Source organism: Solenopsis invicta, chromosome 1 (assembly GCF_016802725.1).
Source record: "Solenopsis invicta isolate M01_SB chromosome 1, UNIL_Sinv_3.0, whole genome shotgun sequence".
NCBI classification, from domain to species: domain Eukaryota; kingdom Metazoa; phylum Arthropoda; class Insecta; order Hymenoptera; family Formicidae; genus Solenopsis; species Solenopsis invicta.
The window spans coordinates 9,411,556-9,436,127 of NC_052664.1; the positions used below are offsets into that span (position 1 = coordinate 9,411,556).

At 34.6% G+C, this 24,572-nt stretch overlaps 1 protein-coding gene across 6 annotated transcripts; it reads left to right on the plus strand.

Annotated features, from left to right (window-relative positions):
• Positions 1 to 1,455: 1,455 nt before the first annotated feature.
• Positions 1,456 to 23,372, plus strand: LOC105206300 (JNK-interacting protein 3). Of its 6 annotated transcripts, XM_026140684.2 has the most exons (20): positions 1,456 to 2,532; positions 4,997 to 5,346; positions 5,451 to 5,571; positions 6,025 to 6,441; positions 6,516 to 6,716; positions 6,818 to 6,853; positions 8,366 to 8,383; positions 8,817 to 8,874; positions 8,955 to 9,011; positions 9,088 to 9,423; positions 9,493 to 9,672; positions 10,686 to 10,733; positions 11,051 to 11,255; positions 14,043 to 14,929; positions 15,353 to 15,572; positions 15,669 to 15,954; positions 16,024 to 16,221; positions 20,917 to 21,006; positions 21,143 to 21,203; positions 21,810 to 23,372. In XM_026140684.2, exons 2-20 carry the CDS (start codon positions 5,053 to 5,055, stop codon positions 21,811 to 21,813), a joined length of 3,717 nt encoding a protein of 1,238 aa, XP_025996469.1. In that variant the 5' UTR covers positions 1,456 to 2,532; positions 4,997 to 5,052; the 3' UTR covers positions 21,814 to 23,372. The 6 variants fall into 6 exon arrangements, with proteins under 6 accessions (XP_025996469.1, XP_025996468.1, XP_025996466.1 ...); XM_026140681.2 differs by lacking the exon at positions 21,143 to 21,203 and having other exon boundaries at positions 1,459 to 2,532; XM_026140682.2 differs by lacking the exon at positions 21,143 to 21,203 and having other exon boundaries at positions 1,463 to 2,532; positions 6,025 to 6,432.
• Positions 23,373 to 24,572: the final 1,200 nt, after the last annotated feature.

Sequence of the window (24,572 nt, forward strand, 5' to 3'; positions counted from 1 at the left end):
CTTGCCAGTGTTTACGTGCATTAAGCGAAATTTGTACACGTACAGCTGTTTACATGTTAAACTTTTTTGTTAGGCTTTTGACTGGAATGACACACAGTCAGTGTTGTTCGTTAGAGTTTTCTAAAGTGCGGCCTGGTCTCATTTCATACATATGAGCTACAGAACGTTAGTAAATGACAAAAGTTCACCTCGATTGACAGATCCACGAGCCGAAAATAAATAAATTTTTAACTAAAGGTAGAATCTGCAATGTAACACATTAAATTGATGCGCAATTTAATAATTTATGCTAACATCTATCGCTATTTCTAAGATCCGCACTCTTTTCTTAAATCCCAGAAAAGACTGTAAAGATTTTATTGCGAAAAATAATACCTTAGCCAGGATTCGAACCTGAATCATTCTATAATATTTTGTGTTAGCATTCAACTATTCGAGGCATAAGAAATGTATGGGATTACACCACTTAAAGCAAGGACTAATTTTTGACAGATTATTTGTAAAAAAAATTAAGTAATGTTAGGTAAAACTATGAATTTTATCTAAAGTTAATATATTGTTAATTAGCGAAAATGTATACAAAAGTTGAAAATAAAAATATTTTTGTATACAAAACATAATTAAATGTGAACTGCAAATGTCCTGAATTGCGCTATCAAAATTCCAAATTAAATTGTCCCGATTTACCAAATAACGTCATCCATGTTGCTGGCCGTTTCTAAAATATTTTTCGAAAACCATATAATTATATATATAATACTTGACTATTTTATCATTTTTAAAATATATTAATCGTACAAAACTAAAACACTTTGCATTATAATTTAAAATTATATGATTTATCATTTTAGGCATTTGGCGACATTCGCGGGTCAGTGACGTACGTAATTTTGAACTTTTACCTTGTTTGGTGATATTTTTCGCAATAATTGTAATAGTAAATAATCAATTAAACGCATTTTTCAGGTAGCGTGAATTTAAGTAAATTGAAAGGAACTCGGATAAATAAAATCAGAAATATATAACAAAATAATTATATACACATGAACATCCAGTATCGGCTCGTATATTCTCAAGACTCGCAGAACGAGTCCAAGTGATTCACAATTATGTCAAAATGACATTAAAGTGAATCGTAATTGATCGAAAAGTGACTTTTAATTAATCATTTTGCAGTCACTTTGACATCATTTTGATGTCGTGATGACTCCCTGTTCTGCTTGGGTTGGCATTACGTTCGTTATATATTTCTGATTTTATTAATTCATCCGAGTCTCATTCGCGATCCTTTCGATTTATTTTAATACACCTACAGAATGTTACAAAATTTATAGAAGTTACAGAAGTTTTGAAAAATTACAAGAAAAATTTAAAAAAAAAGGTATATGGCAAGAGGAAAGATTTTTAATCGATGCAAATTAATTAGTGTCGCTGTGTCGGCGTGATCGGGCGGCCGATCGCTCAGTCGCGCACGTAGACTCGTGCGTCGGTCGATGGTCTACGATAAAGCGCTATCAGCCGCCTATGCTCCAAGACCGAACGCGATGGTAGTAGTCACCGAATGACGCCACGACGGCCACCTAACGGAAGTGAACCGAGTGTAAACCGAAGGCAACGTTGTCGTAAACGGGGATGTCGCGCATCTATTTCCGAACACGTTGTAATCGGGGTCGAAGGGGACTGTGGATCCTGTGGATCACTGACTGGTGCAAAGTGGCCAGGATGATCCGTGCGGTGTGAGGGCTAGTCGTGTCGTCGTTAATTGGCAGTTGCACTCCTAATTTCGTGTGATTACTAATTACGCGGACATAACGAGAAAGACAAGAGCAGATAGAGACAGACGGACCTCGAACGAGTGTCAGGAGGCTCATCTCGTCCGTCGCGTCGCGCAACTGTCACGAGTGTCACCAAGTACCGAGCGCTTGCAAAGGACTCGAGCAAGGAAAAGAAAAGAAGCGGCAGTGGTTGCGAAACGTCACGCGCGATCGTTGGCAATCTGTGATCCCTCGTCCATCCATTCGTCCATCCATACGTGCGTGCGTGCGTGCGCGCGTACGGCTCGTCGCGAGTGGCGCACGAGGTGGACGAGGTGAGTCCACGACCGTCCACGATAGCAAAAGAGAGAAAGAGACGGTGACGCGCAGATAATGCGATGAGACAACGCGCGTCAAGCCGCCGTCCGTCGATCCTCACGCAGCGAAACGGCAGCACGAGACTGCTCGAGCGCGTTTACCCGCGTTCCCTGTGCTATACCCCGGACGACGGTATCGCACGCAGGAGGTTATAAGCGCGAGTTATGCGCCTGACGTCCGGCCCGTCGACGAACGACGATTGCGGTGGACCGTTACACGAGCCACCTTCCACAGGTCCGGCGAATGGACGACCCGCCGACCAACGCGCTTCTTCATGATCCACACTCGAAGACGCGCATCTCTTTGCGCTCTTTAACGCCTCCGACGACGTCCCGTAGCCTGCCGTAGCCCGAGATCCGTTTAACTGGCTGTGAAAAGTGCAACGTATCGAGTCCAAAGAGTTGAGTAGTGCGATTGTCGTTTTTCTATTTAATGTTACTTTTGTTTTTGACCAGAGATATAGGGAGAGATGCTTCAGGATGACTAAATTATTTCTTTTTTCTAGAAAGCAAAATATTAGCAATTCGTCAACAGTTTACCTGTGAAGATAATAACTGCATTATACTCATGCTTGGACAACCTGCCAACATGATCTGATAGCAGATTGCCAATAGAATCATGTCGTTTTATAACCATTTAAATTGAACAAATCTTTTAAATGTTTACAGATTCTGCTTGATTTCTATATAGTCAATTCATAATCACATTCTATTAACAGATTCTGTTGAATTTCCATTAATAAAATTTATAACAAATACTTTGTAAAACTCTCTTTGACAGAGTTAGTCATATGGAAATGCTATCAATTTTGCTGTAAACTGAAACAGAATAATGTCACAGATTAGCAACAATTACAACATGTGCATTAAGATCGTGGACAGCTTGCAAATGTAATCTGATAGCAGATTGTCAGGAAAATCATGTCATTTTGTAATCATTTAAATGGAATATAATAATATATCATTTAAATGCTTACAGATTCTGCTTGGTTTCTACAATCAATTCATCTTCATACTCTTAACAGATTCTGTTGTATTTTTACTAATAAAATTTGTAACAGGCACTTTGCAAAATCTCTTTGATAGATTGAGCTATTTGAAAGCATGCTAACAATACTGTAAATTTGAATGGATTATGGTAGATTGACATAAACTGCAACTGCATTAGGCTTGTTCTATTAGTAGAGTTAATCGATATAATTTGACAGAAACCAAGTAGAATTACGAGTACTTTCCAATAATGTAAGCAGGCGACATTGTACAACTCGGTGCACAACTTAATGCTTTCCAACTATGACACAATTGTACATAATACTGTGACTATGTCATCATTTTGTATTACACTTCACATTGAATACAGTTATGATAACATTATAAGAATGTCATATTGACTTTGCTACTTAGAAGTAGATACTCTTATGATCATTATGATATCATCCAATGACAATATTTTTATGACATTTTGATTTCTATATTTTACATTTTACCTGGGCCCATAAATATTAACGTTACATTTTTGATGGTAAAATGTAATGTTGAAATAAAAAAATGAAATAAAAAGGCTAAGCAGCATTTCAGCTACAAGTTGACATACAATGTATGACTGTTCCATTACTGGAAACCATGCTATTTTTAATTATTTAGATAGACTATAACATCATTTACTGGTTAAATTCTTCTCAATCAATCACCATCATACTTAAAAGATGTTGTTATATTTCTATTAACAAAATTTATAATAGACACTTTGTAAAATCTCTTTTTAACAGAATTATCTGCAAATATGCTAGCAATTTTGATACCATAGATTCAAACAGAATATTGTGATGGATCAAGTATGTATGCATTAAGCTCATATTTTGACAACATAATCTGACAATAGATTGCAAGTAGAATCTTGTTCTTTTATAACCATTTAAATGAAATACATTTAAATATTTGTGGGATAACAGATTCTGCAAGGTTTTTACAGTTGTCATCACACTCTATTAATAGATTTCTGCAAACAAAATTTGTAATAGACATTTTTACAAAAATTTTTTTGATAGGTTTAGCTATTTGAAAGCATGCTAGTAATTTGGTCACAGAATCAAACAACAGAATATTGCAGTAGATTGGCACTAACTATAATTACATTAAGCTCATGTTTTGACAAGCAAAATTTGTCAATATAATTTGACTACCAGCAGAAACTAAGTAGAATTATGTCATTTTGTAACTATTAAAATGGAATATATTTAAATGATTATGAAATAGCAGATATTTCTGTAGTATATCTGTCATTATATTCTGTTAACAAATTTTACTAAATTTCTGTTGGCATTTTGCTAACAAAATTTATAACAAGCACTTTGCAAATCTTCTTGATAAATTGGTTATTTGAATTGTTATGTCTTAACACTCTATATACACAATTTGGCAATTTTGTCCTGTAAATTTTTTTTCTTCGAAAAAATTAAATAGTTATAACATTTGTAACAATTGATATACAATTTTTTTTAACAATGATAATATCTTTTTTAATCACACAAACTATCACCTTCTAAAAATGTTAAAGTGTATATAAAAGTTATTGAAAAATGTTATTCTACTTATAAAAGTAATGAAAATTAACTCAAAACCCAATATCAAGTGATCCAATGTAGGAAAGGTAGGAAAAATAAAATGTATAGTGTTAAGTATACTTTAATCATTAACTGTTGCTAATAATGTTGACGATTTCCATAGAAAGCATGTTATTACTGAATCTTGCCAATATACATGAAACTGTGGTAATCGCGATATATTTACTTTTTTAATTTATTGCATAAATATATTATTATGATTATATGTACGTAATACTATGTTCTTTTATTATTGTTGCAGATATATAGATAGATATATATATATATATAATATACATATATAAAACACTGGTCAAAATGGATCAAGAAACGGTGTACGGCACGCACGAAGATAGCCATGTTGTCATGTCGGAAAAAGTACAGTCTTTGGCAGGCAGCATCTATCAAGAGTTTGAGAAGATGATAGCGAGATACGATGAGGATGTAGTGAAAGACTTGATGCCTCTACTAGTCAATGTATTAGAATGTCTTGATATATCATATACCGAGAATCAAGAACGTGAGGTCGAACTAGAGCTATTAAGAGAAGACAATGAGCAGCTTGTCACACAGTACGAAAGAGAGAAGCAATTGAGAAAAGCATCAGATCAGGTAATTGCTTAGTATTATTTTTTAAATAAACTCTTATATTTATAAATTTTTAATGTACGTAATAAAGTATGTGTTGTAATGTAATGTAAATGCGTTTGTTTTAGAAACTTCTCGAATTGGAAGATGTTTCCGAGGATGAAAGGAAGGAGCTTCTATCAAAAATTGATAGCTTGGAATCTATCGTAAGAATGCTGGAACTGAAGACAAAGAACTCTCATGATCACGGTACAAATGCCATTGGCGCTTCCAGTCTACCCATTCACAGTTCTTCCCTCTACAGTAGAGTAGAAGATTTTCTTTTCTGTTCTTTTGTTATGTTATTTATATTTTTATTCATCTTTTTATATCACTCTGCGGTAAGAGACATGTGCACAGAACATGGGATATAGATTTACTATTGTTCTCTGTCCATTAATTTTTTTATTTATTATTCCATTTTAAGGTTCTATTTATAACACTGCTGTATATTTGTTCTTTGATGTTTTATAGTAAATAATCATTTCTTTTTCTCTTTACATCGCTGATAAATGTTTGCTATTTGAAGTACATGATTGAAGGTCTTATTTGGGTTAAATATTGTTTATTATACGTTTCACAATGTGGAGTGTTCTATGAAATGTTCAGAACTGCTTTATGTACTAATTACGCTTACCATTAAACATTCACGTTTCTTCTTAGTTGGTCGGCTTGAGGAGAAGGAAGCTGAATTGAAACGCGAGTATTCTCGGTTGCACGACAGATATACAGAATTATTCAAGACTCATGTCGATTACATGGAGAGGACTAAAATGCTGGTTGGTAGTACAGAAAGATTGGAGAGTGTATCTGCTAGCCGTGCGCCATCACGGTTACCTTCCCTTGGACTTGCTCATATGTCACGCAGTTCTGGGCCGCTTAGTTATGGCTTCCAAAGTTTGGAAGCTAGCATAAACGCCGAAGATGTTCAAGAGGATATTGTACCAAATATCGTCAACTTGAGAACTGAAATGTTGGATAGTAGCAGCGAAGCCGCTATCGAAACATCTGACAAAAGCCAACTAACCGATCAACCACTACAAGAGAATAAGACTACAGCTATATCTAGACGTATGTTGTGTAAGACAGGTTTTTGTAAATTTCTCTTTGCACAGTGTATGAGTCTAATGTAAGTTAAAAATATATTTTTGCAGATGAAAGTCCGGAAACGGAAGTACCGCCAACTTTAATAACGCCGACAACACCGACCACGGGTATAGAGAAGTTAGCGACTACACCAGGAGGTAGAAGCAGGACCGAAAGAGAGCAACGAAGTGGCAATACGTTGTATCAGGAGCTAAGTTTTCAAGATGCTGATGCTCTGGGTGAAATGGACGAGGGTGCAGATATTACTGGTACTACATCTACATTACGCCAGAATATTATCTTAAAGCTTTTATTTTAAAACTATTTCTATTTTTTCGCAAAATTAAATTGATATTATTTGTCATTTTAGGAAGTTTAGTACATCCTGGAGAATACGCTTCGTCAGGTAAGTTTGATATATATAATCCACAAGTTTTGCCATATATAACAGAAGGTAGGGCAAGACGGGGTAGTTAAGATTTGATGATGAATGAAAGGTTTTCATAATTAACGAATCTTCATAAATAATCTTTGGACATTAATCTTTTAATATAACTATCATTAAATAAAATCTTCAGAGAATTATAAACTTTATTAAAAAAAAAAATATTTCTCCGCATCTTGCCTCATGGATGAAGTAAGACAAGTGAAAAAATGAGATAAAATCATAAGAAAACTGCAAAAAATATATGATCTAACTCAATAACGCAGCTTCTTACTTTACTCTTGGATAATTTTCACCGACCGAGGGGTCATATTTAACATATATGCTCGATTGTGATACCTGTATTTGAATTGCGCGATACAATGGATACTTGTTTTGCGCTATCTTCCTTTCTATAGATACATATATTCCTACGTACGTACGTACGTACGTACAATGAGGTGCATTAATGAGGTCCTTTTTCGGTGTAGGAACTTAGCAATTTAACCAATCATGTGTTGCCATTGGCTTTGTGAGTTTGTCTGATTGGCTAAGATTGTTATGACTTTTGTATTAGCTACACCGATAGAAGACCTCATTAACGCACCTCATTGTACACACACGTATTCACACACACGCACGTGCGTGCATGCACATAGAGTGAGGCAAAAGTACTGAAACCTCTGAATATCACGGAAAATATAAGTTTTACAGAAAAGTGTTTCAGACAACAGTTGTAGGATTTAAAAAAAAATCTTTATTGATCGTTTTCTCTCTCTCTCTCTCTCTCTCTCTCTCTCTCTCTCTCTCTCTCTCTCTCTCTCTCTCTCTCTCTCTCAATTTGACCTTGGAGAGCGTTGCCAAGATTAGGTCAAAGTCAAATCGATTTTTAAAAATGAAACACTCTATTTTTGATTCCAGAATTTAATAGCTCGTGTCAAGAATTTTTCAAAACACTAATGAAATTTACTTTCTTAAGTATTTTTCGAGTTAAGAGACTTGAAGTGTATAGTAATTTACATACATGGATAGCGAGGAGAATATTGGCATTACGAGCCTATACGGGCCTATGTGAACAGAGGAGAAGGGAGCGCCTCGTGTCGTCCTGCAGGTGAAACTTGCGCGAAGCGGACAAATGTTTGTCTAAACAGTTCGTTTTCTCTCAGTAAATAGAGTATAAAAATATGAATAAAAATAAAGCAAGTAAAGACTTTCAATAGTTTAAACTTTTTTTTGTGTATGGCGGTTTTTCCTACGTTGAATACAGTTTTAGAAAAGTCGGTGGTCTGCTTGACAATGAATGCGCGCGCGCGCACACACACACACACACACACACACACACACACACACACACACACACACACGAATATTTATTCATTTATCTTTTGAATTAACAATTTCCTGAATTTGTATTAACTTGTATTGTGTTTCATTATTTGCCACCTGTGCTGACTCACACTTGCAACACGATCGCATAATTAATTTATCGTGCAGTGAATGACAACTTCTTTGGTAAGATATATGCTATTAATAATATTTGTTCGTATAATACAGGATCATTGCACTAGTCAATGAACAAATAAAAATAGCCCTTAAAAATAATTATATATTTAAATAAAAAATATTTTTATTAAATCTCCATAAAAATTAAAAAAATATCAATTTGAAATCTGCGCTGTGTAAGAATATTGAACTTTACTAAAAACGAAACAATACATTTTAACAGATGTTTTTATATTGGCACATGTTCATGGTAAAAAATGTGAGACTTAGTTTATGGTTCATAGTTTATTTCAATTAGATGGTGCAACAGTAATATGTATGCGGACTACAAAGTGTTAAATGTATCTTTTAAGAAATAAAATAATATATTTAAACATAATGTATTTTGATCTCTATGAAAGAAAAGTTGGTTTGCTGTATTATATATTTATCTACTTTTTAGGTATGGGAAAAGAAGTAGAAAATCTTATTATGGAGAACAATGAATTGCTAGCAACAAAGTAAGTTTTTTATTTTATTAACACGGTGATATATCCTTATTGTGTATCTTAATAATTTAACATTAGATATTTTCTTTTAGAAATGCGCTTAATGTTGTCAAGGATGATCTAATTGTTAAAGTGGATGAATTGACGAGGTAGATCATTAATAAATTCTTTTTACTGCAGCATTGATGTAACTTTTAAATATTGTTAAAAACTTTGACATTCCAGTGAGCAAGAAATATTACGAGAAGAGGTTCGAGGTTTACAGCAAGCACGTGAACGATTGCGGCAACGAATTGCTGCCCTTGAAGAAGAACTGAAGAAAGTCAAAGAAGAAGCAGAAGCGGCAGCAAAAGCCACAAAGAGTGATGACGAGGAGGATGTGCCTCTATCTCAGAGGAAACGATTTACACGTGTGGAGATGGCAAGGGTGCTCATGGAACGAAATCAGTATAAGGAACGGTTTATGGAGCTCCAAGAGGCCGTCAGGTGGACAGAGATGATAAGAGCCAGCAAGACCGATCCTTCCAGCATCTCAGGTGGAAAGGGTTCAGTGTGGAAGTTGTATGTGTCTATTGAACGAAAATAAGGAGGGAGATAGACTGGACGAAGATTAATCCATTTTCGTTTCAGTTTTAGCAATCTCTTCACAGGTCCGGCTGATCGAGGAACGTTAGTGCGTACTACGCACACATTGCCACACGTGCGGTACAGCGCACCTGCGAATCAGATTGTCCCAGCTCCGCCCTTGGATGCCATGCGTAGACGTACGTTGAAAAGTCGCCAAGACTTTCTCGACCAAGGAGACACCATGTGAGAAATCAAAAATTTTACTACATGCACGTAGATATGTTACGTCGAATTGACACATCGAAACCTGCCTAATTTTAATCTATTAGATTCTTATTTTCATGTTTTTTGTTATTTTATACTTTCTATCTGATCATCATTTAACAAGTTTGAGTTCATTTTTGACAAGAAGAATATCACATAGGATGCAATTAAATGCGTAATCTTGGTACGTTTTATTATCAAAATCAGTGACGAAAACATACAAAAGGTAATGCTGTTTTATAATTCAATTGTGGGGTTGCATTATAGAAACGAAATTTAGTATGACATTCTGAATTGCTCATCTTTGCAGATTAGAATCTTCTTTGGTCAGTTGGGATCCATAATCTTTTGTCACGATATTAGTCTCAATTGCACTAAAAAGACGTGAGTCTTTTCTAAATAATTTTAGCCTGTTTACTGGCGAATTTGATGTACATGTATTAACCAGTTTTCGCTTCATTCTGTAATCTTTTTTTGGCTTTTTCAACAAATATCTAAAGAAAATTTTATTCGATCTGGGCGAATCATCAAAATGAAAATAATATATAGTGTTTTGTAACGGATCAAGATTATTCTTCTTCCCACGTTGTTTTCTTTTAATTATAATTAATAACTATATATTAATTCTATTTTTAAATTCTTTTACCAAATTATATCTGTTAATCAAGTTTTATTATCAAGTTTTAATCATGATCTGTATATTATGATGATGTATACATTGCTCATAAAAGTGCAAGAACTGCACTAATTAGATAGATAAATCAATTTTTCACAGTAATTTGTTTGAACGAAAAGGAAATACATCATTTTGTAAATACGAATTTGTACAATTTCTGGAAAAAATAATAACATGCGATCATTATTGATCGGAAGAAATAAATGAAGTTTTGATTACGTTATAAACTTGGCCTTTATTTCACTCTTGTTACTGCGCTTTTGGTCTTTTTGTTGTTCGGGTTTCGCCCTTGCCTCTCCCTCGTGGCGTTGTCAAGAGATACCTGGTTTTTCTGGCTTCGGGTGGGGTGCTTATTGGTCAGCAGGTAAATCTGTTCCGTTCTACTTCTAACTTTCCGCTTCAACGTCAGATTTTAAGAAGTATAAATAGAGATATCCGTATCTAACATCGAATCCTATATGTCGATAAATTTACAAGAATGTGACTATTGTCGACTGTGAGAATCGGTGGAAATGGAACCAAAATGGTCGGAGAATATATGGTGAAAAGGATGGTCAGACGGATAGTCAACAATTACAGTTTATTATTTACTCGGAAAAGTTGCAGTGATTTTTTTCCTTTTCAATCGAAACTCGTAGAACGTACGATAATTAACATATCGTTCATATATCGTCTTTGCAGATCATCCGAAAAGCTCGTAGCAAGACGCGCAAGTGAGCGAAGAGAACAGTATCGTCAGGTACGAGCACACGTTAAAAAAGAGGATGGTCGTCTACAAGCTTATGGATGGAGTTTACCGGGGAAGCCAAGCGCTCCCGTCAGGCAACCTCCTGTTCCAGTTCCAGTATATTGTCGACCCCTACAAGAAACCGAGCCAGGCATGAAGGTATGTAGCAGTGTTACTATTATCTATATAAAATTATCTTGATAAAAAATTTTTATCTTTATCTAGATTATTATAATCTATATTATCTTCATCTTTATCTTAGATAAAAGAAGTATTATTTTTTAAAAATTATCTAACATTTAAACAATTACGAGAGTAAAATATTGTCCCTAGCTTCAACTTTCAAATGTCTATTCATTCTAACTGAAGAATCAAAGCGATAACAAGGTTGCGTCCAAAATTTACTGCTAGTATTAAAAATCTATTTCAGTTTTTCTCACCACATCGACCTGTAGAATTTGCATATTACCACTGTTACATGAAATTTGATCTAAACAACATATTAAGGAGGAAAGGTCATGTAAAAATCAATTTTTTTTTATTGCATACATACGAGGTGTGGAAGAAAAGTAATGAGATCGATTTTTTTTGCAACAATTTTACTTTATTTTTATACATCAATATTATCTCTCTCAAGGTAGTTCTCTTAGGCAGCTATACATCGGCGGAGGCGTTGTTTCCAGTCTTCGTAATACTGGAAGACCTCAATTGGAATTACCTTCAGCTCCTCGGTTACGCTACTTTGGATATTATCGATAGTACCAAAATGACGTCCTTTTAAGTGGTTTTTTTTTATCGTGTAGGAACAAAGAAAGTCACACGGATTGAGATCCGGCGACTGAGAAACCACAGAAATCCCTTTTTTCGTCAAAAAAGGGATTTCTGTGATTCTTCAGTCCCCCCTATTCGCCGGATCTCAGTCCGTGTGACTTTTTTTGTTCCTCAAGATAAAAAACCACTTAAAAGGACATCATTTTGATTTATATTAATAACCAAAGGAACATAACTGAGGAGCTGAAGGTGATTCCAGTTGAAGCCTTCCAGCAGTGTTACGAAGACTGGAAACAACGCCTCCGCCGATGTATAGCTGCTCAAGAGAACTACTTTGAGAAGGATAATATTGATGTATAAAAATAAAATAAAATTGTTGTAAAAAAAATTAGTCTCATTACTTTTCTGCCACACCTCGTACATATACGTACCAAAACATTTCAAGAATTCAAATTTCACATCCTCATATTGGAGATCGACAAAAAAACGATCCTACAGACAAGTTCATTCGTGCGCGTCCAGTAGATAGTCACGCGCATTTCAAACTTTAAACGCGTTTTTCTCGAAACTACGTCTTTCAAAACGGCGTACAATATAACTTAAAAAATATTCGAGCAATATAACTGAGACGATGCATGTTTATTTTTTACTAAATTCTTTATTGGTTGTACTTATAAAACTTGTAAGAATAACAATCCAAACTATTTTTTTCACATGATAAAAACGAAAATTTTATGCGAACATTTGACCTTTCTTTCAAAACTGCGTAGCATTTTTATTTTAATACTTGTTACTATTGGATTTAGATTTTTTCGGTGTGTTTTATCAAAAAGACAGATTCGTTCGATTTTTTATTTCAGGATGAGATAAAAAAATACTGCATTGTACGTCATTTGACTCCCTCGAAAACCAAAACTTGGAGAGCGAGCGTCATTAAACTGTCATACTTGCACTAATTTGGCTTAAAAAAATTTTTTTCTACATCTACGAATTATAAGAAATGTGTGAGAAAAGTTATGGACAGTTTATTAAAAGTCTTGTGCCGCAAACAAATTTATGAATATCAGCTTTTTTTCGACCGATTACATGATCTTCCCCTCTTAAGGCTTCTAACAATAAGTAGTCGATTGGTAAAACTCCGCGTTGATGGTGACGACGTAGTATCGCGAAAAAATTAGAACTAATAAGCGTAAAACATGTTGACAATAACATTTTGTATTACACTTCATTTTGTTGTTACGTGTTTTATTGTGAAAATGTGATTTGTCTCATATTTATCAAATTCATAAAAATGAGCCGCATGTAAAGTTAACTTTGAATTTTATACGTAAAAGCATATTTTTTACTCCAGATCAGTAGTAGTGCAATATAAAAATTGCTTTATAATTATAAATTGGAAAACTTTTACAAGAAACTTTGTCAATCATTATTAGTGAGTTATATTTCTTTTATTTTTTAATTTTTTATTTGCGTATTGATTCAAATTTAAAGAGAAATATTTTTTATCAGATTAAATTATTTAAAGAACTTTTATTTTCCAGAAATAAAAATTTAGAAATAAAAATCTAAAACAATATAACATATTGTTTTTATATTTTAAATTGTTTTAGTTTATAGCGATATTATCTAAAAAGTATTTATAAAACTATAATTTTATCTTTTATCTAGTTAAAATAAATCAGCTTTGTCTTATCTATAAGATACATTTATAAGTAATTTATTTGATTATCATCTAGATAACTTTAATTTATCTAAACATAACATTGTTTAGTATATTAATATTTATCATGTTTTAAATTCTGTACTTTTGGTGAGCTAGATTTGTGTATTGTGGACAGATTGTTATAAGCTATATCTTATGGTAAAACGTGGGGACAATTATTAAGACTCACCTTGTACATTAGTTTATATTATTTCTTTTTAATATTTTTTAAATTTAATATTTAAAACTAATCTTTTCTTTGCAATTGCATGATTAAAGAATATTAAAAGATATAATAAAAAAAATTTAAAGCTGCATTAAAAAAATTTCTAATCTTACCTGAATTTGTATAAAAAATCCCAGAGAACTTGGGAATTCTTAGGAAATTTTTTTACAAAATTTGAGTAAATACCCTGTATTCTCCTATTTTTTGATGAAAAGAAATCTATAAATATCGTTGTTGATTTTATCAGATTTGGTGTGGCGCCGGGGTAAATCTGAGCAGTGGTAAAACGCGTGACGGCGGATGTATGGTCGGTGGAAGTGTGTTCTACGCGGCTGAAGCCCAAGAGACAAGTAATACGAAGGCGGAAGCTGAAGATGCCGTTGAGCACCTGGACAAAGAGCTTCAGGAGAACGAAAACCGACGGCTCGAAGCGGAACAATGGGAGCAACAACTCAGTTCGCTCGTCTGGATTTGCACCTCGACGCAGAAGATGTCCAAAGTCACGGTGATTGATGCAAATAATCCGGCGGACGTTCTGGAAGTGTTTAACGTTTGTCAGGGACACCTGCTCTGCATCGCGAGCGTACCCGGTGCCAAAGAAAGTGATTACACACAATCCTCGAACGAGAACTCGCTTCGCAATTCGGCGAATGACAGCGAGAACAACAACGGCGTCTGTGAGGATGTTACAAATGCAAACGAGAATGTCGAGCAGAATAGCCAGAAAAATCATCAGAATGCTGAAATTATCATCGATAAAAATAAAAGTGAATCTAATAATCAATCAGAGGATCAGGTCAACGAAAATACTGAAAAGTCTGCTGAGACGGATCAGAATTCCACGAACGAACCGCAAAGTTTAGAAAGTGTAGACAGCGAGACCGCTAACTTGGGAAAAGTAAATTTTATACGATATAACGCAGAAACACATTCGCGACCGAACGACAAAGATACCGCGAACGAAGAGACAAAAGAGGAAGTCATTGAGGAGACATCCATCGAAAAAATGTCGTCCATACAACCGACAATGTGGCTCGGAGCTCAAAATGGTGCAGTTTTTGTTCATTCAGCCGTTGCTAAATGGTCAGTGTGCTTGCACTCCGTGAAACTGAGGGATGCAGCATTAGCCATTGTGTATGTATGCTGTTTTGAACAAGGATCATAGCATACAAAAAACCCAGATAGTAGTATCTGTATTATTGTTGACATGTTGCTTGCAATTATGTGTTACTATTAGAATTGCAACAACTGAGTTTGCATTTATTGGTAAATTGATGTTTTCACGATGTGATAACTTTGGATAGCAACACGTCGATAATTTTTAAACGAGAATTAAGAATTTAATGGTCTAACACCCATTTTCATCAATTAAGATTAACTTTGATTTCAGTTTAACTTTGATTTCAGTTTAACTCTTAATCTTTTTTCAATTCTTAGATCTAAAGAAAGATAAAGAGTAAATTAAATTGAGATCAAAGTTAATCTGCGTTGATCGAAATAGGCATTATTGTAAGATTTTGTTGATAAGTGATTAATGGAAATTTTCAATCTCATTAGACATGTGCAAGGTCGAGTTCTGGTCGCTTTAGCGGATGGAACTGTAACGATATTTCGTAGAGGCGCAGATGGGCAATGGGATTTGTCTCAATATCACGTGATTACACTCGGCAGCCCTCAACATTCCATTAGATGCATGACTGCAGTAAGCGGAAAAACAGTGTGGTGTGGTTATAGAAACAAGATTCATGTGATTGATCCTCTTTCGATGACACTTGAGGTACAGAATCCAAATAATACTTGAAATGATATGATATCTGAAAAAATAAAGATTAAGTTTACTAAATTGAATAAAAATAAAATTTCTATTTTACAGTGCACAGTGGACGCACATCCTCGTAGAGAATCTCAAGTGCGGCAATTAGCGTGGCTCGGTGATGGTGTATGGGTCAGTATCAGACTTGATTCAACGTTAAGACTATATCATGCTCATACCTATCAGCATCTCCAAGACGTTGATATAGAACCGTACGTCAGCAAGATGCTCGGTACGGGAAAACTTGGATTCTCCTTTGTGCGCATTACTGCACTACTCATTTCCTCGAATAGGCTATGGATTGGTACTGGTAACGGAGTGATAATCTCGGTACCGTTGTCAGAAAGTAAGTGAAAAGACAGCATGTCATCTTTACAGTAATACTCGTCAACTCTGTAACACTATGGTGTTGCAGGTGCAGGTGGTTCGATGACAGTAGCCAGAGTGCAGACGGGTAACAACAAAAGTGACGCGCCGGGAGTCGGTGTTCGAATCTTCGCATCGGAACGAGGTGTCACACCGGGAAGTTTCATACCTTATTGCAGCATGGCCCACGCGCAGCTCAGCTTTCATGGCCATAGAGACGCTGTGAAGATGTTTGTCGCTGTACCTGGTGGGTTTTGAGATTATTTACAGTCATGAAATTGTCCGGACATAAGATATAGGAATTTATTTAATGTTACAAATTTATCAAATATAATTTTTTAGAGGAAACTCGATTGAAAGTAAAAACCCTTATCAGTGGTACATTTTTACGAGAAGTATATTTTTTATTTATAACATAAAATAAACAAACTTTCAATATCTTATGTATCCAGATAATTAGTTTTATAACTGTATATAAAATTAGTTTGTTTATTTAATATTATTCTACATAATTTTATCATTTTAATATTAATTATTAATATTTATCATATTATTCTCACAATTTTATTATCCTTTACATTGTCACGTACTTTGCGCGTGGAATACGCGTCTCAATGTGATCAAAGAAAAGACGGGAATTCACGCGAAACGCGCGCAAAGGCGACGACTGTACTTGACGCGAGAATTTTATCGAATTGCGAGAAATTGAGCTAAACGCGTTTACTAATTTGATGCTAATGTATGTATGTAAGAATGCTAACGCAATTACACGATAGTGGGCGAAAAATACACCGTTCTCGACCAATTCGAAACCGAGAGTCGTCACTCACACGCGGCCGGCCGGTTCCTCTACGCGGTAGAAGGGGAGGATGGAGAAGGCAAGGGTGGATAGATCACTCTCGCGAGGAAGGAAATAAGCGGGCGAGAAATTCAACAGAAGGTCGATGTAACAAGTAGCAAAAAAAATATATATTACTGCAAGATTGACATAAAAAATTAAGTGATTCGAAACAGACAAAATCCGTCAAAAAAAAAGTAATCCGCGCGACCAAACCGTAATAATTACTACACGCAGGAAAGAATATGAGCATTTTGTAGAAAAAATAGACGCGAGAAAATAATAAGAAATTATTAAACAATTGAATCAGCAAAAATATTTTCTAACGCAATACATTACGCTTTACCGACATATGCACAGATGAAGCAATCACGGCAACGGTACGACTCGCGCACGTGCACGAAAGTTTTGCGGCTTTCCGGTGGAACCGATCGTCTAAGGATTAACGCGGTTGAACTCGCAACGTAATATGCGGCAGCCAACAGTCGGACAGCACTTCTCGCGCTTAATATTAATTACCCCTGTATCTCTAAAATTGCGTTCGCACGGGGTGCGCATTTTTGCCGTATGTAGCTGCGCGGCCAGTTAGATCCTATCGCGATCCTCGCAGTGTCAAAACGCAAGTCGACCCGCAGCAAAATACAAGCGCTGCGAGGAGAGCTCGTCTGCATTGAGAAGCAGTTAGCCAAAAAGTTTGGCAGGACAGCCGAGACAAAGGCCACTCGATGTCGGTTGACACATTGAAAGGAGAGGAGATGTATCCTATCGCGGTTCTCGTAGTGTCAAGACCATATTGCTTCGTATCTCTGCAGGTAGCTCGCTGTCTCTGGCACCGGCTAACATTGTCGTCGCTCCCCTCGTAGGATTCTCGGAGTACTTGACGTTCGTTTCCACGCCCGTGTGTCAAGTATTTTGCGGTCGTGCCCACCTCCTCTCCTTTCAATGTGTCAACCGACATCCGATGGTCTTTGTCTCGGCTGTCTTGCCAAACTTTTTGGGCAGCTGCTTCTCAATGTAGACGAGCTCTCCTCGCGGCGCTTGTATTTTGCGGGTCGACTCTTCTTGCTCTCCTTCAGCGGCCGTGGATGTGTCGGTCCTGGACGATTTCCTCCTTGCGTTTCCGCTGCCGCGAGCATCTCTCGATATGTCCGCTCTTCTATGAGGCTCCCCGTTGCGGGGTTCATCGAGAGGTACCCGAGATTACATGAAAATAATTCGAGATTAAAACGCAATTCGCAAATTTAACGCAGTTCCGCCGGAAATTTTTCGCTATTGGAAAGTGCACGGCTTGGCCATAGGCGCGTATTTACGCTTCGCGGAGGCGGAGAGATGCAGGGGCGAGGCAGTAAATCTGCCACGTTACAACATACATTTTCAGATTTAAGTAAAAACAGATAGAGATAAAGTAGAATTGGTACAATTTTATTTATAAATACATTTTTTAATCTGATTTTGTTAATAAATAGGGCAGTGAATTTTTTCAGTTTAAACACAAGTTTGCTTTTGATAGAAATGTATCACTAGTAAGGTTTTTATTTCTACGAGGGGCGTTTGATAAGTAATGCAACACATTTGTTTTCTCAGAGCAGGATGGTTTTATTCAATATTCAAATACACCATATTGTTCCCCAATTCTTTGGCCATAAAACCCTATTTTTCGATTAATCTTCGTTCAATTCCTGGCTTTACGCCACCTTAATGTGATCGAGAGCCTGTATACCGCCATAGAATTGAACGGAGATTAGTCGAAAAATAGGGTTTTATAGCCAAAGAATTGGGGAACAATATGGTGTATTTGAATCCTGAATAAAACCATTCTGCTCTGAGAAAAAAAATGTGTTGCATTACTTATCGAACACCCCTCGTAATTGAGTTTTTATTTAAAAAATTAGAATATTTCTAACACAAAATAAACTCATAATATACAACATACAATTATAAATAAAATTCTAAGATCCAACGTTAATTTTAAAGTTTATAATATTTGAAATAAAACGTTGCAGATATGTAACAATTAAAAAACAGCACGCAAAAGAATTGTCGTTAGGTTCATGGACATATATAGTTTAATTATGAATACGCGCAAGTATGAGAATGAAATAAAAAAATCCTCTGAAAAAGAATGTGGAATCACTGCTGAACAATATTAAACACGTCATATGGAATTTTCTTTTTTATCTCTTATTGGTCGCGTATCCTTTAGTGCAAAATGCTGCACTATAAAACCGATTGCAAATGTTTAATAAAACATGAAATTTTATTAGCAAGAATATATCTGATAAGGAAAACTTGCTAAAAGCACACCATCTGTTTTGATAAAATTTTATAGGTGTGTAGTATTCACTCAAACATTTAGTAGAGTAAAGCCGTAAATTGCGATATTTAGGCATTCTCGAGAAAATGACGATTAAATATTTTCAGTATCTATAGTACCGTTACAGAAGAACAGTATTATAGGACTTTCTCGTTACGTAAAAATAATTATATGTTATATTGGACTGACGAAATTAAAACACGAGACTAGAAGGCCTATCAATCACAATGGTTCTTTGTGCTGAACAGTATTTAATTTTTTACAAGTTTTATAATTTCCAACTCAAATTGCGCGTTGCATATTGAGTGCGCAGTTTTAGAGCCTAAAAATACATAGGCATACATGGGTCTAATTTCTTGGACATGACACTTTTTTTTGTGTGGCCGTGTTATTATTCGGCATGAAGAACTGCTGTGATTAACATGGGCCTTCTGGTCTCATGTAAAAATAAGTGTTTTTATAAATTGTTACATCTACAACAATCTTAGAGTAAAACGGATTTGTTATTGTTTTTTTTGTCTAGACCTTATTGTTAGCTTGTGTACAAAATTCCTTATCTAACGGAAAAATCGATAATTACAACACAGTTTCGACACGGTTGTCTTTTGAGTTAGATGTATTCCTATGAATGTGTATTTTGCAAAAGATATTCATGTTCATATTTTGACAATATGGATATTTCATCAATAAGCGCTAGTGCAAATGAAAAAGAGCAACAAAATTTCTTCTGTAATGATACTGTAGGTGTTGAAAATATTTAATCATTTTCTCGAGAATGCCTAAATATCGCAATTTATTTTACTGTAGTAAATGGGTGAATACACATACCTATAAAATTTTATTGAAATCTGTGATGCACTGCTCGCGACTTTTCCTTGTGAGAGAGGAATTTTGACAAATATTTGCGCTTTTGTACAATAATGTACAATAATATTGCCGTTAGAATATAAGTATAATTATAAATAATTTAAAGGATTTCTTTTCTTGTGCTCACTTTGAAATCTGCAAATTACTTTTATTCTAACTCTGTAATATTAATATTGATATAAATTAAAAATAAGTTTTAAAAAAGATTAATACTCACTATAAATGATCTAATTCGTCAATATTTAGGATAAAATTCTATTAATTTTATAAGTCATGTAAAATATATGTAAAGAATTTTAATAAAATTAATATTAAAATACATGTGCACAATCATAACACTAATTGTTTGGATATAGGATACGAAAGTTTATTTTGTTATAAATTTACCAAGTATTGTAATTTTTTTAGGAAGAACTTCATTGAAAGTAAAAATATTCGCTAGAGATGCATTTTCATAAAAGAAATGCTTTTAATTTGTAGTATCAAATAAACTCTCAATGTCTTATACGTCGAGATATTTTTATGATTATATAGAATTGTTTTGTTTATTTAATACTATTCTACTACACAATTTTATCATTTTTTACACATTTTTAGAGTTAAGTAAAAACAAAGATAAAGTAGAATTGGCGCTTTATTACAATTTTATTTAAATTTTTCGATTTTGCTAACAACAGGCGAGTGAATCTTCAGTTTGAACATAAGTATGCTTTTGATGGAAAAAGATCACTGGCAAGGATTTTTACTTCTAACAATATTAAGTTTTCAAAAAATATTGTAATATTTTGCGAATTTGTAGCATAAAATAAATTCTCAATAACCTGTGTCTTAACGATTAGCTTCACATGACTGTATGTTGATTACTTTTTTGCAAATGAGATTTTTCTTCAGAGATTAATAACTTTAAATGAAATTGTTTTTAGGTCATGGTGGTCAGAGCGCGATAACGGACGGAACACAACCTGCGATGCTCGTTCTTTCTGGCGGTGAAGGTTACATCGATTTCAGAGTTGGTAAGCAAATTTTTGTAATGATTGCAAGGTATGTCCTTTACAAATTTTAAGTAAACTCTGAAAAAACAACTAAAAAATTAATAAAAAACATATGAGAAAGTAAAAATTAAAGTTTAACAGGTTATTGCAATTTTAGCAGATGAAGCTGAAGACGAGAGTGATGTGGCAACACACCTAATTGTATGGCAGATGGTCAGGTATGCCCCCAGAGAGAAGCAAGAAGTGATCGATTTCTATATCTCAATGAATGAACGTTTCTCTGTCTGAACAGATAAATATCGCTATTAATCGGTGCATCCTTTACTAACAGAACAATATTTCCCACTGTTGCACGGTAGAACAAAGTTCGACTAACAACATCATTTCTGTAACCTTTGCATATTGTATACAAATACATTTGACTGTGGGGTATCTTGAATTTCTACAGATTGCTTGCATATTTATCGCACATGTGTAAACATCAAAGTTCAAGAATAAAAGAATTTAATATTTCGACTTTTTGAAAGCAATAGTATATCATATATTTTATTCTCTGGGGGTTGGGCTTTCCCATCTATCATGCATTATCTTTTAGAAAACGCGATTTATGCCTGTTTTCTTTTATTTGGGAATATCACTTGCTATTAATAACATTTATATTTTATAAATAATCAATAAAGGCAAGTGAGAGTCACGCGCGATTAATATTGCGCAAAGTCAATATATTTCTTAATCGTATTAACAGTTTTTACATTCAAACGTTTCGACTCTCTTTGGAGTCATCATCAGCAAAATAAAAAATTTATATTTTAATTATTTTTTAGGTGATGGAGAGGAGACAGAGGAGACTATAGACCGCTCGACTACCACGGTTAGCAACGAAGAACACGGAGAACAGAGTCATTTGATTGTGTGGCAAGTACAATGTCCTTTACCGGTGCCAATCAATGGCTAACCTATGGACGAGATAGACAAGCGTGATTTACTGGGCGCTTGCAGCGCATCACATATGTCGTCGATGGATTACCGGATCACGGATCAAGTTTCGGATTTTGAATTATTGATTCAAATCCTCGTCGCTATGAACTAATTGTGTGCTACCTAGATATAGTGATATAACGTTCGTAGCAAAATTAATAATTCTTAAAGTAATCACAATTTTTCATATTATCAGAGACGATGATAGATAATGGTCAAATCATGAATTTTTCGGTGAGTCATTGATCAGTATTACGATATTCTTCCATAATGGAGGCACACTATGTGACGTTTTTTGCATGTGTGTGTGAGCAAAATTTTTGGAAGGAGGGAAGTTTATCAATTTTGTCAACGCAACTAGAATTATTTTTAACTCCGATACTGATCATCTTTTTTCGTTAAGCTGCGCATTCTTTAACTTAAGCTGCGTACGTAGGATCAAATTGTTTTTTAAGTGACATGTGCTACAAGGTTTCTCACGACGAGTGTTCATTTTAGAATATCACATTTTACGAATGGCGGGGAGGTAGCGTTATTTCAACTAATCATTGTGATAATATGACGACGATATACTGTAACGCGGGACGAGATGAGTTTTGAAGCTGCCGTTGGCACAATTGCTACAATAAAAACAATCGTTCGAAGTTACTTCGCGTTATGTACCTGTCGCGAGAGTATTTCTCAATCGCCGTTATACACGCAGTACGCAGAAGATGCAATAAGATGCGTGCAACTCAGGCAGATTTTTAGGCGTAATGTAATATTAATTTTCCGTCGGAGAGTATATTATTTTCCAGACCTAATAAATTTTATTCGCGTACATCGTGTCGAGCATAACGATAATAATATATATAAATATATATATAATTATAATATATATTCCTCTCTTTTCTCCCCTTGATCAAGCATCGTTAGATCATGCTCGGTGAAATGTAGCTATTTACACGATTATTAGGAGCGATTCGTCAATGATGTAAATAACAATAAGATGTTTATATATAGCATCGTTATATAGATTTGTTATTTAATTTCTTCTTGAGTAGTTATTTTACAAATACGTAAGACCTGTTCTTTATTCTTGCAATTTTAACTCCCTTAATACGCTACCAAAGAAGCGGAACGGTGATCCGATCATGTTTGTATTATTTACAACGAGAATTGTGCTTTAAAGAGGAATGTTTGCTCTTTTTTTTTCCTTTTAGCTCTCGGCCGAGCCAATTGATATCTGGACTGATAAAATTTTATAAATTCCCACTAATGAGGCAACGCGATTTAGATGACAATTTTTAGACACGCGATAAGAAGGCTGCGCATTATTGTGCGAGCCAGCTTTAAATGTCGAGCTCGGAATTGTAGTTGGCTCAGGTGGCGTTGTAACGGCATTAATAAACGAAGTTACAGAACTAAAATTACTTGCGATTGACTTCCTCCATAGCTCCGAATCAGTACGCAAACACTGTTCTTATTTTCTTAAAACAAAGAAAAATAATTCAAAAGGTTTCTACAAAAATCAAACCAAAATGTTATTTTTAGAAAACAAAAATTCTCATCTTTAATCCGTTCATTATAAATAAATATGGAAATATTACATAAACATGAAAATTGTTTTCTGAGTATATAATGGGTATAAGAACAAAGTTGTTGGCTTTGATTAATATTTTGAAGATCTATTAGAAAAAAAAATAAAAATAAAAAACATGTAAACTTGTTTGATTCTTGCAGGAATTTTATATTTATTACTCACTTATTCTATAATATTTTACATAATATTTTATATTTTATCTTTTTTATTATATTAATAATGATAAAGGTGAAGAATTATATTTTGTAGTAAAATATTATTAAATGTGATAGGTATTAATTGATAATATATGCTGTCTACTCGCCGTGGCCATATTGAAGTCGTGACATCATAAGCGAGAAATCACACAAAAGTTTCCGACGTGGTATTTGCAAATAAAGAGTAGATAAAACGGAATGAGATTGCTTTAAAACATTTGTAAAAATTGATCTTGACTATCCTTTTTTTACCTAATAGTAAATAATCGTAAAAAAACGCATAAAATGAAGCTACTTTGGCAGGAAAACACATGGATAGTTATTGAAAGGAATGAGAAATATGCTTTTATGTATATATTCAAAGAAACTTGTGGTTCCTCAGAGAGAAAGGATTTAGATAGACATCTAATAAACGTCTATTCGACTGTCTGAAGTCTATAGACGCATTTAGATAGACGTCGAAATCTCGAAATGTTATCTTTTAGATCTTTAATATATAGTTCTAACAGACATGTTTATTAGACGTCTACAAGATGTCTAATAAACGTGTGCACTAGACGAAAAAGGGACGTATATTTCATGTATCTCTCATACGTATTTAATTAATTGGGTGCATTAAGTACTATTACTCAAAACATTTTTCGCAATAAAAAAAATTTTAGGAATTTTTTTGGAAATTCTCAAGCGATCATCTATCCAAGTCGTGACTGGTCATGACCCCGGTGAACAATGTTTAACCTCTGCGATTGCTGTGAACTGATCTCTCGCGATGACCTGTGGACTGTGTGCTGATAAATAGGCGTAATTCAAGACAGTGTAACTTTGTCAAA

What these genes read in the sequence shown, in the direction of transcription:
- LOC105206300 (XM_026140681.2), top strand. Translation starts at nt 5,053, where the DNA reads ATGGATCAAGAAACGGTGTACGGCACGCACGAAGATAGCCATGTTGTC. An exon ending in GATGCAGCATTAGCCATTGT is followed by an intron (nt 14,930 to 15,352) that starts GTATGTATGCTG and finishes CAATCTCATTAG; the next exon opens with ACATGTGCAAGGTCGAGTTC. An exon ending in GATGTTTGTCGCTGTACCTG is followed by an intron (nt 16,222 to 20,916) that starts GTGGGTTTTGAG and finishes AATTGTTTTTAG; the next exon opens with GTCATGGTGGTCAGAGCGCG.